The sequence below is a fragment of the Hyla sarda genome, chromosome 3 (assembly GCF_029499605.1).
Source record: "Hyla sarda isolate aHylSar1 chromosome 3, aHylSar1.hap1, whole genome shotgun sequence".
Classification (NCBI taxonomy): domain Eukaryota; kingdom Metazoa; phylum Chordata; class Amphibia; order Anura; family Hylidae; genus Hyla; species Hyla sarda.
The window spans coordinates 317,787,776-317,806,144 of NC_079191.1; the positions used below are offsets into that span (position 1 = coordinate 317,787,776).

Below are 18,369 nucleotides of genomic sequence, written 5' to 3' on the forward strand. Positions count from 1 at the left end.
CACATATAGAAATCATCCCCAGCCCGTGCAGTGTAATATGTCTCCTCACATATAGAAATCATCCCCAGCCCATGCAGTGTAATATGTCTCCTCACATATAGAAATCATCCCCAGCCCCTGCAGTGTAATATGTCTCCTCACATATAGAAATCATCCCCAGCCCCTGCAGTGTAATATGTCTCCTCACATATAGAAATCATCCCCAGCCCCTGCAGTGTAATATGTCTCCTCACATATAGAAATCATCCCCAGCCCGTGCAGTGTAATATGTCTCCTCACATATAGAAATCATCCCCAGCCCCTGCAGTGTAATATGTCTCCTCACATATAGAAATCATCCCCAGCCCCTGCAGTGTAATATGTCTCCTCACATATAGAAATCATCCCCAGCCCCTGCAGTGTAATATGTCTCCTCACATATAGAAATCATCCCCAGCCCCTGCAGTGCAGTATGTCTCCTCACATATAGAAATCATCCCCAGCCCCTGCAGTGTAATATGTCTCCTCACATATAGAAATCATCTCCAGCCCCTGCAGTGCAGTATGTCTCCTCACACATTGAAAACATTATGGAGGTGAAGAGCTGTGGACGTTTTCATATAATGAAAAGTGTGGTGGCATCATGGAGTCAAGGTACTTATTTTCAGATTTTTCACTATTGGATATCTCCTTTAACACCTATCCTCTGGATGGTTGATGAGTGTTAATCTTGGGATAACCCCTTAAAGTGTTTTGAGTCTTGCAAAAGTATTTTTTTTTTTTAAACTATATACATTTGGTGTTTCTGTAATTGTATTGACCTTTAGAATGAAGCGATTGTGTCACTTATATCACAAAGAGAATGTCCTAAAAACAAAACCCAAAAATTGGGGACCTCCTGTGAACAACAGGGACTTACCTATCTTATGCTGAAAAAGAAAAATGGTATCCATGCAATTATTTTGTCACAAGTTGTGTAAGATATAAGCCACAAGAGTAAACTAAACTTAGATCACAGTAAAATCCTGCAAGTTCAGTCCAGAAGAACCACATATTACAGATTAGGTTCACAGATTACGGGGGGGGGGGGGGGGGGGTTCTGGTGAAAACTCAGCAGTCATGGTGCACATTGGCAGGTATGTGGAGAATACTCAAAAATATTTCAGGGACTTTTACAATAAGCTTACAACAAGGACCTCAAATGTAGTATTTTCCTAAACACTACCTTTACCACATGCCACACCAGAGAGACAGTGGGATATTAGGAGGTAAACAAGTGGTACAAAGGACAGGTGCTGGAAGGGAGGGTTTGGATTCTTGGAAAACTGGGATAACTTACAGTATTTGAGCCTATAGGCACTTTAGTAGAAATGGGCTACACCTAAATGAGGAGTGTGCAGCTGTGTTTAGGGAAAAGATTACTAGAAGACTACAGCTAAAAGGGGTTTCAAAAACACATAGATTAGAAAATAATGTTAGTATCCCAGATTTACTATTTAAATCCAAACAGTTTAGGGTAAGCTTTTGTGACTCAGCTGTGGAGCACATTTCTTTGCACCAAATTTTCAGCCAATTGAAAAACAAACACTGTGAAAGAACTCTGCACAACCCCTCACCTTTCATTTTACCATAAAATCTACAGCAAAACTAAAAATAAGTATTATTTGGGGGGAAATTGAAGAGAAAACTACAATTTTGCATCTTTAGGGGAGTTTTGTTTCCACGCAGTGCACTTAAATGGTAAAAATTATATTTACTCTTTATTCCGTAGTTCAATGCAAATAAAAAAATACCCTATTTATATATATATATATATATATATATATATATTTATATTATATATATATATATATATATATATATATATATATATATATATATAAAGAATGTTGCACTACCTTAATAAGAAGTCAAACTTTATTGAACAAAATCAGTATATTTAAAATGTGCTCCTCTGACCCCTATAACTTTTTAATTTTCTACCATGATCTGTAGTTTTTATCGGTACCATTCTTGTCTCAATATTGATTCACATCTATATTTTGGTATTTTTGTACATTTACAACGTTCACCGTACGGGATCATTTACATCATATTATAATAGATCGGAGAATTCCGCATGCAGCAATACTAAGTATGTTGATTTATTAAATTTTTTCTTTTTTCTTTTTTTTTTTATGTGAAACAAGGGGAATTTTACTTTTTATTGGAAGAGGGGCTTATTCGCTTTTATTACAACTTCTTATTTTCCTTTTTTTTTTTAATACACTCCTTTTGTCCCCACAGGGGACAATGGTGGACATCAATACCGGCAGGTCCCTGGCTGCTGATACCCAAGGTCTATGATGCGAGCACAGCTTCTGCACTCGCTTCATACCCCTGGCGGGATGCAGGTTGTACATGTACGTTTAAAGTCCCTGGCGGCCAGGGTGTAACTGTACACCCTACGTCCTCTAGGGGATAAACCCAATTAGAGCACAACTGTGCAACTTTATATGGGTGCACCACATTTTTCCTAAGAAATTAATAATCCAGGTGAAAAAATATGATGTCTAATGTTACACTTACCCCTCCCCTCCCCTCCCTTGGTTGAACTTGATGGACATGTCTCTTTTTCAAACTGTATTATGTAACCAAAAGCACCTGCTTTTGATGCCTTACGGCATTTTGCCGCATTTGTGTAAAATTGAGTAAAAATGCTGTGATTTTCTGCAAATCCTACGGATTGCAATAACGTAGGTGTTGTCCTATAGCTGTTTGGGTTGCACAGAGCCCATAGAAGAGCCCATAGAACAGCACAAGGACCTGCGATGACATTATCATGTCCTGAAAAGTCCTGCATAAGTGCACAGAGGAGGAGGTCATAGGGAAAGTATAGTAGGGGGGGGATGCGTGCAGTGTTGTCACAGTACAGGCATACTACACACAATGACATCACAGTAAAGGGATAATACACACAATTAAATGCTCTGTGCATTTCTCTGTTTTTGTGGGGAATATATGTGTATTCTGTCTTCCGAGACGCGTGCAGGGCAGAAGAGGGTCATTGGAAAACAGAGGAGGTAATATCTTTTATATTCAGAAAAGTAAATAATGTCAGGTTTGCTAGTATACACCATATTTCACCATAAGTGTTCTGTGCAATACTAGTATTCTATCTAATATTCGTAAATGTGCTCAGTTTTTCATTTGTGTAACCAAAAATAGTTTGAGCATTCTTTTATTTCTAGTTTGAGCCAATAACATTCCAAATAGTTTGTTTCATTTCCAAGAACCCATACAATACTGTCATCTTCACAGTTTTTCTCCATAGACCTTGCATTTTTCCTAAATGAAGGCAGTTACAGTTTAAATTTCCACTGAGGCGACAAGAAGTTAGAATGGAAAATATCCAAAATATTTTTATGTTCTCTGAATAAATATTTGCTAACAAAATGAAAAAATGATGAATAAGATGAGTTTTCTGGTAGAGCTATTGAAAAATAAAATTTTCAGAAAAAAAGGCAAACTCCTAAGTTCTATCTAGAGTAAATCCATACAAACTTGAAGGAGATCTCCAGTCTTGAAAAAGTTATCCCCTATCCTAAGGATAGGACATAAGTTTCAGATCCCAGGGGGGGCTGACCGCTGGGACCCCCCGCGATCTCCCGTACGGGGCCCCGGCAGCCTACGGAAACGGGGCAAGTCTACCACCGCATGAAGCAGCGGCTGACATGCCCCCTCAATACAACTCTATGGCAGAGCTGGAGCGCTGCCTTCAGCAATCTCTGGCTCTGCTATGGCACTGTAGTCAGGGGGAATGTTGGCACGCGCGCTCTGGCTGACGAGCCGGGGCCCCGTACAGGAGATCGTAACTTATCCCCTATCCTTAGGACTGGACTACTCCTTTAAGGTGTGCTTTAGTAGTACATGATAGTGTGCACCATAGTATTTTTTTCTTAATTACTTTGATTATACATTATGCTTCAGGGAGCATGGGTAGCCGGAGCCGAGCATCATTGGGCCCAGAGTTTTAGCTCCTTAAAGGGAACCAATCATCAGATTTTACCCTATATAATGCTTGGCAAATAGGGTAAAATCTTTATCCTCACCATCCCCAGGGGCCATTCCTGCCTGCGGGGATGGTGAGGATATGAACTTATAAGATGCTCCCTGCCAGCCCCGTAAATAGTCCCCTGGGCAGGGAGCTCCTCTCACCTAGTCCTGTGTCTTTGGCTCCTCTGCTTGATTGACAGGCCGCTTCATCGCTCTGCTCACTAAACGGGTGCCCCATCAATCAAGCAGAGGGCGCGTTGCTGCTGGCTGAAGACACTGGACTAGGTGAGAGGAGCTCCCCGCCCAGGGGACTACTTATGGCTGCAGCAGTTTATAAGTTCATATCCTTACCATCCCCGCAGGCAGTAATGTCCCCCAGGGATGGTGATGAAAAAGATTTTACCCTATATAACGCTTTGCCAAGCATTATATAGGGTAAAATCTGATGATTGGTTCCCTTTAAGCAGTTATGCAGTTGGTGCTTGTATTCAGTCTTGTGAAGGAGTGGTATTAACAAGAGTTAAAACTAGGAGTAACATTTGTATAAGTACTTTTCTTTATTTCTTTACTTTCTTTGTTACTGAAATAATGCAATATTAGAGGTTCTCTTCAGTGTATAAACAACCGGCTCTATATAGTGAATACCACTATGGCAGACACAAGCATCTTGCCCATCTGTAAGTGCACATTAGTGATAAGACCGGAAAAAGTGTATGATTGTCACAATAGGTAGGTAACAGTGCAGCCCTTAACTCACCCCAACCACGGTTCCTACCTACTTCTCCACCAAGCGCTTACGGTGAGGGTCAGACAAGCCAGGTCAATACCACACAGATATGTCAAGGAAAGAGTCAGAAAACACAATGGGTAATGAAGAAAATTCAGCAACAAATTGCCCCAGTGATCCAGGAAGGATAAGTTCCTGACAAGGGGATGCTATAACTAGGCAGACAGATAGAATAATATGTAACCAAGCCACAACCAAATGGCATGCGGTCTTACTGGTGCCAGAATTCAGCCTGTGGTGGAATGGGTTAATAAATTACTGGGTGGCACTAGTAATGACCTAACTGTTGTCGTCATTATGGAACCAATATCAGAATACATTGTGGGTGGAGAATCCATAAAGAGAACCTGTCACCAAGAAAATGCTATCTATTCTATTGGCAGAATTGAGCAGATTGATATATAGGAAAAAAAAAAATGTTTTATTACTTATAACTTAATTGATTTTAATCTCTGTTCTTTCTATTCTTAGGAGTTCAGCAATAGTGTCGTTAGGATCACCCACTGTACTCCTAAGCATGTAAAGATCAGATATTTCAATCTAAAAATGTAGTACTTAAAGGGGTTATCCACATAAGGTGATTTTAGTATGTACCTGGCAGACAGTAATGGACATGCTTAGGAAGGATCTGTGCTTGTCTTGGGGCTAAATGGCTATGTTGTGAGATTACCATATCACTGTGGCTAGCTTTTTGTGAACTGGTATTTACAGTTTCAGTTTTCTTTTTTTGACTACAAATCCCATACTTCCATTTTCCTCCCTCCCACACATCAGCCACCCCACCTATTGAAACATACATTTGCTGCATCCATTCAAAAGACCTGTGGTTTTCAATCAGGGTGCCTACAGCTGTTGCATTAGTTGCACATTGATCTCTCTCCCACCAAGCGATTGCTCCACCCATTGAAGCAGACAGGCTCACTATCATCAGCTGACTAGTAAGTCAGGTCTCGGCCGCATTGCAATCTGGGAAAAAACTGAGACAACAGTCATTTTGTATGCTGTTTAAAATAAATATTGGGGTGAAAATCACTGAAGAATTGTGAGAAAACTGTCATACACAGATACAGACACTATACTATGAACTACACTAACTTTACAGCCCCTGTAGCCAAATAAAAAAAAAAATCATGGAATACCCCTTTAAAGGGGTTCTCTGGTGGAAAACAAGTTTTTTTTAATCAACTGGTGCCAGAAAGTTAAACAGATTTGTAAATTAAAGGACCCACTCTAAATAGGTGGCCTCGACGTGGTGAGTGGGCTTGTACTTTTTGATCAAATATGTATACTAACAACCTGTTAGTTTTTGATATGATGCTGAGAAGCAATCAGATCATTATACAAGATTGTATGCACCATGTCTGTTTTCTACCCGAATTCACACTGTGTTTTCTGTCCCCTCCTTTTTTTTTTTTTGAACATGTGTCTGCACTCTTCCCCACCCCTATATAAGTAGTAGTTAGCTACACAAGGGCCATTTCTTTCCTAGCAGCTGCCGTGGCGCCGTGTCTGCGCGGGGGGGGCTGGGTGGCCCATTGACTGGTTCGAGTGGCATTGGGGCCGCTCTGCCAGTGGGTCGTTCCCCCCCGTGGGCACTGGTGTCGCGGCGGTGGTGGTCGCCGCCCAGTGCTACGCCATTTTATGCTAGGGACTTTAGGGATCCACTCTAAATAGGTGGCCTTGACGTGGCGAGTGGGCTTGTACTTTTTGATCAAATAATGTATACTTACAACCTGTTAGTTTTTGATATTATGCTGAGAAACAATCAGATCATTATACAAGATTGTAGATGTGCACCATGTCTGTTTTCTACCCGAATTCACAGATTTGTAAATTACTTGTATTTAAATATCTTAATCCTTCCAGTACTTATCAGCTGCTGTATGATCCACAGGAAGTTCTTTTCTTTTTGAATTTCTTTTCTGTCGGACCACAGTGCTCTCTGCTGACACCTCTGTCCAAAGTAGGAGCAAAATCAAATAGCAAACCTATCCTGCTCTGGACAGTTTGTGACATGGACAGAGGGGTCAGCAGAGAGCACTGTGGTCAGACAGAAAAGAAATTGAAAAAGAAAATAGCTTCCTCTGTAGTATTCAGCAACTTATAAATACTTGAAGAATTAAGATTTTTAAATTGAAGTAATTAACAAATCTGTTTAACTTTCTGGCACCAGTTGATTTAAAAGAAAATGTTTTCCAGCGGTGTACCCCTTTAAAAATATATACATATATCTGTGTGTCTTGGTGTAAAAGGAGAAGGGTTTTAGTTCGTAAAGCACTGGGCCACAATGTTCACTTGACTGGAAGGGGTTTTGCTGTGCTGAACAAAATACTTCTAAATGGGATGGTTCTACTTGAATCCCTACGTTTCAGTATTGGGTCCACCTAATTAAAATTTTCATTAAGGATATAGGGAATGGGATTAACAGCAGTTTTTTTTTCTCAGTATTTTTTTTCCAAATGACACCAAGCTTGTAGAACAGTGCATTCACTTGCCAAATGGGAAATGTTATAAGGAGGTACTTAGGGCACTTATTTTGGAGACCGTTGCAGAAGTACATTTAGGTACCCTGGTAGGAACATTTTCCCTGACAGGAATATTTTTTGCCATAGATAAAATGCACGTAGAATGAAGGACAGGGATCTATAGTAAAAAATGCCCAAAGCAGAAAGTAAATAGATATTTATAGCATAGATAGACTCATTCTGAATGGATAGAACAATAAAATTGAACAGTTCCATTTTTTATCAGTAGGCACCCAGGTGGTTGTAAATGACTCTGGTTGCCTTATATTAGAACACCAATGTGAGTAATATTTTTATTATGCTTTATATAGGCAATTTAGTTTTTCCTTAGGTATCTGCCTTTTTTATCGTATATTTATCATTTTATGATGGATCTGACAAAAGGAAGATATTTTAATGTTTTTTATTCTGTAATCAAATGGTATGAATAAAGTTGTGTATATTAAAGCATTACAACCATTTGAACAAAGCTTTTGACATTTGATGCAGACCAGGGGCATAGCTAGAAACCATGGGGCCCCGGTGCGAAAAATTGCCATGTGCCCCCCTACCACCTGACGACCCTCTTCCCCAATCCCAGACGACCCCTTACTCGGCTGCACAAAGATACTGCATGGGACACAGTCAGGAGAATACACAACTATAGAAGTGACTAACAGGCAGGGCCAGACAGACAAAACAGGCATTTAAGAATAAGAAGCCCATTTTTCTGATGGGGATCCAACTGCTGGGACCCCCACCAATCACCAGTTATAAAGCTATAACTCCCATCATGTCTGGAGAGCCTCAGGCATTATAGGAGTTGTAGTTTTTCAACAGATGGAGAGCCATAGATTAGGGTACATCGTCACCCATCATCACTGCGGAACTTACAAGTGACTCCAGCTGATGGGACAGTCAGGAGAATACACAATGATATCTGTGACCTGAGTGACGTCTTCTCTGTTATCTTTTGTTTCCTTCTTCATCTGGTCCAGATGTCAGGACGTCTTCCCGCTCCATCTTCACTGCAGAGTCTGACATCCAGACACCATAGGTTCTCACTTTGTCAGTAGATCCTCATCCTCTGTATGAAGACAATAATCATTATTATGCTGCTAAATACTGTACCCCCCGAATATAATACTGCCACCCACTTTATCCCCTGAATATAAAATTACCATCCACTGTACCCCTTGAATATAATACTGCCTCCTTCTGTACCCCCTGAATATAAAACTGCCTCCTTCTGTTCCCCCTGAATATAATACTGCCTCCTTCTGTTCCCCCTAAATATAATACTGCCTCCTTCTGTACCCCCTGAATATAATACTGCCTCCTTCTGTACCCCCTGAATATAATATTGCCACCTACTGTCCCCCCTGAATATAATACTGCGACACACTGTATCCCCTGAATATAAAATAACCATCCACTGTACCCCTTGAAAATAATACTGCCACCCACTGCACCCCCTGAATATAATAATGCCACTTACTGTACCCCCCGAATATAATACTGCCACCTACTGTTCCCCCTGAATATAATACTGCCACCTACTGTTCACCCTAAATATAACTCTGCCACACACTGTGCCCATGAATATAATACTGCCACCTACTGTTCTCCCTGAATATAATTCTGCCACACACTGTGCCCCTGAATATAAACTCTCAAAAATAACCATGCTATATGCTGTACCCTCCCACACATCATACATACATAAATATACATACATATATCTTGCTTACACACATCTATCATTCATACACACACATCATTCAAACACGCATCATTCATACACACACGCCATCTCCGGACCCCCCCCCCCCCCAACACATGCATAATATATACACACACACATCATACATACACCCGCCGCCTCCAGATCCCTCTGCATTATTCATCTCCACACATCATACATACATCCTTCTAGCTTACACACATCTCCACACATCATACATATACATCTTGCTTACACATATCTATCATTTATACACACATATACATACAGTACACATACATCATTCATACAAACACCGCCTCTGGACCCCCCACACATGCATAATACATACACCTCATACATACACATACATAAACTCATATCATACATATCCACACATCATATATACATCTTGATTACACAATATTTATCATTCATACATATACATACACACACACACATCACTCATACACCCGCTGCCTCCAGACCCCAAATCCCCCGCCCCCTCTGGACCCCAAATCTCATATCATCCCTCCCCCCCACCCCCTCCTCTGGACCCCAAATTTCATATCATCCCCCCCCTCCTCTGGACCCCAAATCTCATATCTCCCCCCCTCCCCCTCCTCTGGACCCCAAATCTCATATCATCCCCCCCTCCTCTGGACCCCAAATCTCATATCATCCCCCCCTCCTCCTCTGGACCCCAAATCTCATATCATCCCCCCCTCCTCCTCTGGACCCCAAATCTCATATCATCCCCCCTCCTCCTCTGGACCCCAAATCTCATATCATCCCCCCTCCTCCTCTGGATCCCAAATCTCATATCATCCCCCCCTCCTCTGGACCCCAAATCTCATATAATTCCCCCCCCCCCCCTCCTCTGGACCCCAAATCTCATATCATTCCCCCCTCCCCTCAGATTAGACCCCCAATCTCATATCACCCCCCCCTCAGATTAGACCCCCCCCCAGTAGACAGTCCCCTTCACTTACCATGTAGCTGCATCCAGCAGTGCACCACTTTTCATAGAGGACGATGCAGCTGCTGCTGCTGCTGTAGGAGTCGGAGGCAAAAGCTAAAGTTGTACCGCTTCTGGCTTTCATTCAATACTCCGGTCCCCGGTCCATTCGCATTGGAGATGAGATACCTTGGAAGCTGGGCAGAAGTTCCTCCCCCAGATGACGAGCTGTGCGTGGCCATACAGAAACGGCGGCCGCGTAATGACGTAGAGCATAGTGACGCACCCTTACTGTGATTTTGGAAACGTCATTACACACCCACCGTATCTGTACGGCCGCGCACTGCTCGTAAGCTGGGGGAGGGCTAAGGGGCCCGGTTGCGATTGCGACCCTTGCGACCTCTATAGCTACGCCACTGATGCAGACATGTCAAACGTTTTGTTTGGCCAAAGTGTGGGTTTTCGGTAACGTTTCCACATGTTTGTTTTCTGGAATTTTTTGGGAAATTTGTCACTGCAGTTTTTGAGCCAATGTCAGAAGTAGATTCATAAAGGAAAGAGAAGTAGAAGTCCTTGCTTTATATTCCCCATTCCTTTTGAATACACTTCTAACTGTGGCTCAAGTTTAGCAAAAAAAGCCAGACAAAAACCTGTGTGGAAACCTATCCTTAAGACCTCACAATGTCCCCTCAGCTTGTTATCTCTCTGTCTCATTGCAGGAGACTGGTTCTGGCAGAGATTCAGAGAGAGCAGCCTAGTGCTTCTTCCGGCTTGTTTTAGCAATTGGTTGGAGTCTATACATCCAGACCTTAACTGATCAAAACTTTTGACATGTCTGTATGAAATATAAAAAGTTTTTTTTAATGATATTAACATTTTAAAGGGGTGGTCCGGTAAAGTTAAGAAAAATAAAAATGCCCCAAAGCCACCACAATACCTGTTCTGTGTCCCCTGTATTAATCATTGTGATTTTGCCAGCTCCTGTGGCACCTGTTATCTCCTGAATATTCTTTTTCCTTGCTTGCAGCCCAGACTACAACTCCCAGCAGTCAGTGCGGTTCTATGGAATGGCTGCCAGCCAATTGCTTTTACTATGTGTATGCATGCTTCGTTGTTGTAAACACAGTCAGCAGCACACACTGTACAAGTCTTTTCTTTTAAACTATCCTGCCCCCAGCAATAAATCATGCTATTCTTTAAATGGCAGCAGTCAGTGATTAGATCTACAGCAGGCAGAGAACCACATTATGTGCTGAGGAGATGCTGGGCTGTTTTTTCCTGGCAAGATCCTCACACAGGGAGGGGAGGGGGAGGCTGTGAAGCCAGACAAGACAGAAATCACGTGGTGTTTTGTCTTCCAGGAGGGTGTGGGCTAGTCTCAGTGAGAGCTTTGCACAAAGACAAGGGGGATCTGATAATGATGTCTTTCTCTCACTTGATGCATGTGACAGCTGAAAGAGGGAAACTGCTCTATATAGCTAATGAATGATATTTAGACAAATAAATAGGTTGGTGAGAGGAAAGGATGGGTTATAGTTTTAGTTCCCCGGAGTACCCCTTTAAGCTTATCTGCATTTGGAAATGAATGCAATAATGTGTATATTTACAATAAAGTAGATTCCGTGCTCTGAAAGATTAACAGCATATAAATGTGAGATCCAGGGAGTCAAGCAATTCCCTGGAGAAGCCATGACTTCTGAGCTTGTGGATGTATGTCCAACTGGCCGCTCTACAATAGTTATGATATCACATACTAAATCTCACAAGAGCATGGGGAACTCTACAAACAAGTTTGCTGCTGGCAGGAGTGTCATGCAGGACTGTGAAGCAGCACTGAATTCCCATAACATATGAATACAAGACATTGAACTTTGGACTTTAGAACATGAAAAGTAATGAGGAAAACTAGTGGACAATAAATACTCATGAAGACAGCATAAGGTAGTAAATATACATGGGGTATACACAAGGGATGGTTTTACAGTTTTTACTGCCTCCTTGAGCCCCTTTAAACTGTATGGTTAACTACTTGGCTTAACTGTAAGCACATCCTTGAATGCTGTTAATACTTGTCAATATCATGATGGCCTAACTGACATTACATGCTGTTTTGTGGTCTATGATCTATACATACTGTACACCCAGATCCTTTTCTACAAGTGACTCTCCTGATTTTTTTTCCCTCTAGGATATAACTTTTCATTTATCCACATTGATCCTCATTTGCCAAGTGCACTCATGTAGGATACCCCAAGCACAACACTATTTATGTGTAAATGTAATAATGCAACTTTCATAGCAGCCGGAGGAGAAATAGGAGTCCTGACTTCCATTACAGAGACAACTCTTAATACAGGTGATACTTGAAAAATTAGAATATCATGCAAAGTTCATTTATTTCAGTAATGCAACTTAAAATGTGAAATTAATATATGAGAGAGACTCAATACATGCAAAGCAAGATAGTTCTAGCCTTCATTTGTCATAATTGTGATGATTACATCTTACAGCTCATGAAAACCCCAAAGCCCCCCCCCCCCAATGACTATTATTTGGGGAGCCATGTCATCTGCTGGTGTTGGTCCACTGTGCTTCATTAAGTCCAGGGTCAACGCATCAGTCTACCAGGAGATTTTGGAGCACTTCATGCTTCCTTTCCTTTTAAGTTGCATTAATTAAATAGAATGAACTTTTGCACGATATTCTAATTTTTCGAGTTTCATCTGTATACTTCACTGATCTTCTGGCTTTCAACACATACATGATTAATCACACTATTACTTGAAACTTTACAACTTCCTTTTTAAAAAGCATTGATGCAGGGTTATCTAGATTTACTTTTTGGCACCAGTTCATATAATGGATGGAGTTGGAAAAAGTACAAAGTCGAGCAACTAAACTGATAGATGATCTTACTTATGGGAAGAGATGTCTAAAGTAAGGGCATCATTGACTCATCTAAATATATAAATGGCCTGTAAAAAATATGGTGAAAAGCTGTATTGTGTTAAACCCCTTAACAAGACAATGGTACACTCCCTCTGGAAGAAGAAAAATGTAATCTCTAGAGGCGAAAAGACTATCATAACAACCGTGTTGAGGGCTTCAAAAAAGGCTTACACTATTTCTTACAACCAAATAACATTAATGCTCATTTTAGTGTATAAAATTGTAGTTTTTTCATGTTGATCCAGTCTGATCGTCACTTCCTATCAGGAAGGTCATTTTTCTTTTTAAAAGGAAAACTGCTTACATTGATGTGATCTAAGGTGATACAAGGTGCTCAACTCCAAGTGCAGTTGTGCACCTACGTTGGCGTGGATGACCTGCACCTATGGATCACAATGTGGTTTCACAACTGTGGTTAATGTAAACAATGACATTAGCTAACCCTCAAAACTGATGTAAAATTGAGACATTAGCCAGTATATCCTTATATGAAGGACACACTTGAGCCCGCACACCATGCCAAGGTTTCTCAAATGGTGCGGGTCCTATCAACTAACCTACCTGGCCAGATAAATAAAACCAGGAACCAAATTAAAAGGAAAACTGTCAGCTTGCTACCCTCGCACTTACCAGCGGTACTGGCTGATCTTTGTTTTTCCGTATATGCTAATTGGGTGCTAACTGGCACAGGTGGGGTAACTGGCACTCTGACGTCAGCAGCCGCCGGCTGCAGTGCCACCCCGCTCATCAATATTCCTCCCCTACCTCCGCCTTTCCCTCTTCTCCTCACTCTGTAATTAAGAGGGAGAGGCGGAGGGAGGGGAGGAATATTGATGAGCTGGGCGGAGCTGCGGCCGCTGACGTCGGAGTCCCAGTTACCCCGCCTGTGCCAGATAGCACCTAATTAGCATACACAGAAAAAGATTTTGGCCAGGCGGATCCTGGCACAGTAGACATAAAACTGATCAGCGTCCCCCGTACTATCAGCAAGTACCGCTGGGTACGGGGGAGGTGGGTACGTGGGGCAAGCTGACAGATTTTTGCCTCATGGATTTCTTAATTTACTCTGGATTAAGGAAAAGCAAGGTTCCCCATATCTCTCCTCAACATCACCATCTTCTCTCCACCCTTGGCTGACCTTGATGGACAACTATTTTTTTTTTTTACATATTACAGGGGATGTCAAGTAAAAGAAACAACCAGTGTATAGTGACAAAGAGTATAATATAGCTACTTACTAATAGAATGTTATTGGTCATAGTGCACAGATATTCCATTATCAGCTGTGATTTGTTTCTTGTAGCTGTGACATCACGTCACACTCAGAGCTCCATTCCTGCTGCCCACCTCCCCTACTGTCTGCTCAGGGTGAGACCATTGATGTGAAGAGGGGGAGCTCATATTACTGGGCATTAGATTTTTAAGATAGCAGGAAGATTTTCTCAGATAAGACGGCAGTTTCTTACTGAAACTCTTAAGACTGAGAAATGCTTTCTGCTGACAAAATCTAATGTATTGATGTGAGCTTTCCCTCTTCACATCAATGTCCTCACCCTGAACAGAGAGGAGGGGAGTGATGTGCTTTCACAGCTAGGAGGAGAGCTGATATGTGGATATCAGTGGTTAATAATATTACATTAGTAAGTAGCTTTATTATACTTTTTGACACCATACACAGGTTATTTCCTTTAACTATGTAGACATCTGCACGTTATACTTTTATTTTGAGGATCTATTCACACGTACAGTATTTGCTACAGATTTCAATGTAAACTAAATGAATGAACACAGCTTTAAATCCTGTGCATCAAATCTTGTGTATCAAATATGCACAGGATACTGTACATGTGAATACACTTTGGAATTATTATTAGTTTAAGCTTTGGAAAATCTGCTGATTTCATATAGTAGATGTGGGGGTGAAAGCCAGATCAGACATGTTGTCATCCAATGTGCCCAATACTTTGTGACCCTGTTAGATAAGCCACTGCCAGAGGAGTCTGGCATTGGCTTATCCCTCCTCTCACTTTAGAAAAAAATATAAACACTCTAATTCTGTCTCAGAGTGCATGTTTATGGTGAAGTCAAAACAAAAATGTCATGGCCAAACAACTATCTAAAGTATATTGCATCTCCCTTTGCTCTTCTGTGTGCAGTCAACAGTCGCTACTCTTCTACACCCTGCCTGAAGTTAATGATACTCTAAGGAAATTGCACAGAATGATACCCTTGGTATAACCTTCTATTATTTTTAGTATTTCAATAAAAATGTTTAAGTTCAAATGCTCTTTCCACATTGGTGGTTCATGCTTCTAGTCTTCTGCGCATGCCTAGCTGTAGCTCTCACAGAATTGAATGGTACCAACAAAAAGCCAAGGAGTTTGAGCAAAGGGTTAAGCACAGTGCTTTACATATGCTCATTTTTTACTGTGAAGACAAAACCGACAAACTGCCCATGCATGGACTAACTGCAGAGGAAGAGAGACATAGCCACTTTATAGAAATAGGGGAGTCCAACTGCACATGGCTGTGAAATAAGCTACTTCTTGAGGACATCTTTTGTAGAGAAAAGGTACAAACACACCACCATTTGTGCAGTTTCCTACTTTTTATTTAAAATTGGAAATTGAACATGACAATGAATTGTTTGTTCTCATATCAGAGATGGCACATCTAAAGTATTTGGTATAATAATTATATATTGTGCATTGTGAATATAATTTTTTTTTAACAAAACAAAGGAAAGTCTCTGTGTTTCATTCAGTGAGAAAGTGTGAAGGTTTTCTTTCTGCTTCCACTCTCATTGTACTTTTTCCCAGAACGTATAATGTTTCAGAACATCCATCATCAATCACCTCAGTAGTGATGTTTTTCTACTCGTAGGATTCATAGTAAATGAAGAGGTGGATATTACAACACTGCAGAGCTCCAGAAGTGCAACACAGCCTGTAATCCCGAGCAAATATCAGACTGAAGAATGTACTGCACCCAAGACTTGGACTTTTATATGAGTATATCACTCTTGATTATAGGACTTTTATTTTTTTTAAGACAAGGGAACAAGCCGGCTCGTTATGGGAAGCATATTCAAAAAGAGTATAAACAAACGTGTATTCTGGTTTCAGCGAAGTTTGGTTGGTTTATCCAGGAGCTACCTTCATTCCTCATCCCCCTTGTGATTATACTGTATAATGGATCATGTCATACTACTGGATGTAAGATGCTGCTCTTCATGTTTTGTGGACACTATTTTCAAAGGTGAGAAATAACTATATTTCATTTGTATACAGGGTTTTTAACATATCCTAGTTGTTGTAGAAGGCAATTGTGGCTAACGTAACCTTTTTTGTTGCCAATAAACTTTTTAAGTTTGGTCTCTGTGTGCTGGAAATTTAGGAGGAGGTACTATTTGTTTTTTATGTAGGTGTATATATCTATAGCGATCTATGTACATGACTATATAAACAAGATGACTCTAAGCAAACAGTGCCCTCTGTAGCTGTGGTTGTTGAGATACGTGCTTGGGGAATAGCTCTATTACACAAAGTTAATGAGCAATATATAGCTTCATGCATTCTAGCTATTTTAAATTTAGCTAATGCTACGTTACTCATTGTAATACTCTTAGTACTCTACACTTTATCATAGCAGAAAGAAAAATTGACTCTCTAATTTACTATCATTTTTGCTATTTAAATGATTTGGCATGGAACATACTGCCTAGGGAAAAGTCAAAAGCAATATGAATATTTATATTTTAACTCTGTAGACATGTTTACATATGTTTTTGTTAAAGAGGTTGGCCACCTTTATTATGGTTTTATATAAATCACAGCTGTTATTATGGTTAGTCCTTAAACGGAAAGGCGCCTGGCACTGCTGTGTAGCCGTCCACCAAACCGCTAACGCTGCACTCCGTCAGACCTTCCCTGTGCTCACATCAGGTAAGTGTAATGGCAAGTCCACAATAAAAAAAAAGAAGAAATGGAGCACTCACCAGGTCTTGAAGGACAATGCAAGCTTCTTCATTTCATCTTGCTTGACAACACATAAACACGAAAGGGAGAGCGGACAGTACAAACAGGTGGGGGAGAGGCTAAGGGCGACAGTCCGTGTTCGCGCACGTAGCGTTTCGTCAGGCCCATGATTCATTACTTCCACAGGTGTGTTATAAAGGCAAGGGGAAACCAATACCATGGATACAATTACATACACATGACAACAACCTCAGTGCTAGACAAAGAAACCTTTAAAAAAAAAACGTACTGTCCGCTCTCCCATTCGTGTTTATGTGTTGTCAAGCAAGATTAAATAAGGAAGCTTGAATTGTCCTTCAAGACCTGGTGAGTGCTCCATTTCTTCTTTTTTTTATTGTGGACTTGCTGTTATTATGGGGATGTTTCACACACTATGAGGCTTCCCTGTGGCCCTGTCCTCTTACATCACCGGCTCCACTCCCGCTTGGTCTTCCGTCCCTGCCAGCAGCTGGGCAGCCAGTTGGCCATACATGGCTGCATATGTAGGAGCACATGACAATACACATAACGTGTATCATCACGTTCTCCTCCATAGGCAGCAATGTATTGACGATAAACCATCCAGATGCCGGCAGGGACCGAAGATCAAGCAAAATCAGAGCCAGGTGGTGTAAGAGGACAGGGCCACACGGAAGCCTCATAGTGTGGGCAAGTAACATCTCCATAATAACAGCAATGATTTTTTTTTTTCAACATAATAAAGGTGTCAAAAACCCTTTAAAAGGGGTACTCCGCCCCTAGATATCTTATCCCCTATCCAAAGGATAGGGGATAAGATGTCAGATCGCCGCGGTCCTGCTGCTGGGGATCCCCGGGATCCCCGCTGCGGCACTGCGCTATCATTACAGCACAGAGCGAATTCGCTCTGCACGCAATGACGGGCAATACAGGGGCCGGAGCATAGTTACGTCACGGCTCCGCCCCTTGTGATGTCACGGCCTGCCCCTTTCAATACAAGTCTATGGGAGGGGGCGTGGCGGGCGTCACGCCCCCTCCCATAGACTTGCTTTAAGGGGACGGGCCGTGATGTCACGAGGGGTGGAGCCATGACGTCACGCTGCTCCGTCCCCTGTATCTCCCGTCATTACGCACAGAGCGAACTCGCTCTGTGCTGTAATGATAGCAGGGTGCCGCAGCGGGGATCCCGGGGCTCCCCAGCTGCGGGACCGCGGCGATCTGACATCTTATTCCCTATCCTTTGGATAGGGGATAAGATGTCTAGGGGCGGAGTACCCACAATGGGGCTTGCAGAAAACTGTGCCTATGCTGTAGGTACACCATTCGCATGCATGGTACAGATTTTCAGTTGCAGAAATCTCTCTAACAAGCCATTGGGGTTTATTTACTAAGAGTGGAGTGTAGGTTTCTTTGTGGGTTTTAGTTTTCAACTGGTATTT

General features: G+C 41.6%; 1 protein-coding gene across 2 annotated transcripts in view; it reads left to right on the top strand.

Annotated features, from left to right (window-relative positions):
* Window positions 1–3,025: 3,025 nt before the first annotated feature.
* The window catches only part of SRD5A2 (steroid 5 alpha-reductase 2), a 110,211-nt gene continuing 94,867 nt past the window's right edge, over window positions 3,026–18,369 (top strand). Inside the window, exons 1-2 of one of the 2 annotated variants that reach the window (XM_056567161.1) lie at window positions 3,026–3,041; window positions 15,819–16,193. In XM_056567161.1, the coding sequence (XP_056423136.1) occupies window positions 15,913–16,193 (281 nt within the window). In that variant the 5' untranslated portion in view covers window positions 3,026–3,041; window positions 15,819–15,912. Of the gene's footprint in view, window positions 3,042–15,305; window positions 15,508–15,818; window positions 16,194–18,369 lie in introns of those variants that run through there. The other variant, XM_056567159.1, reaches the window with a different exon arrangement.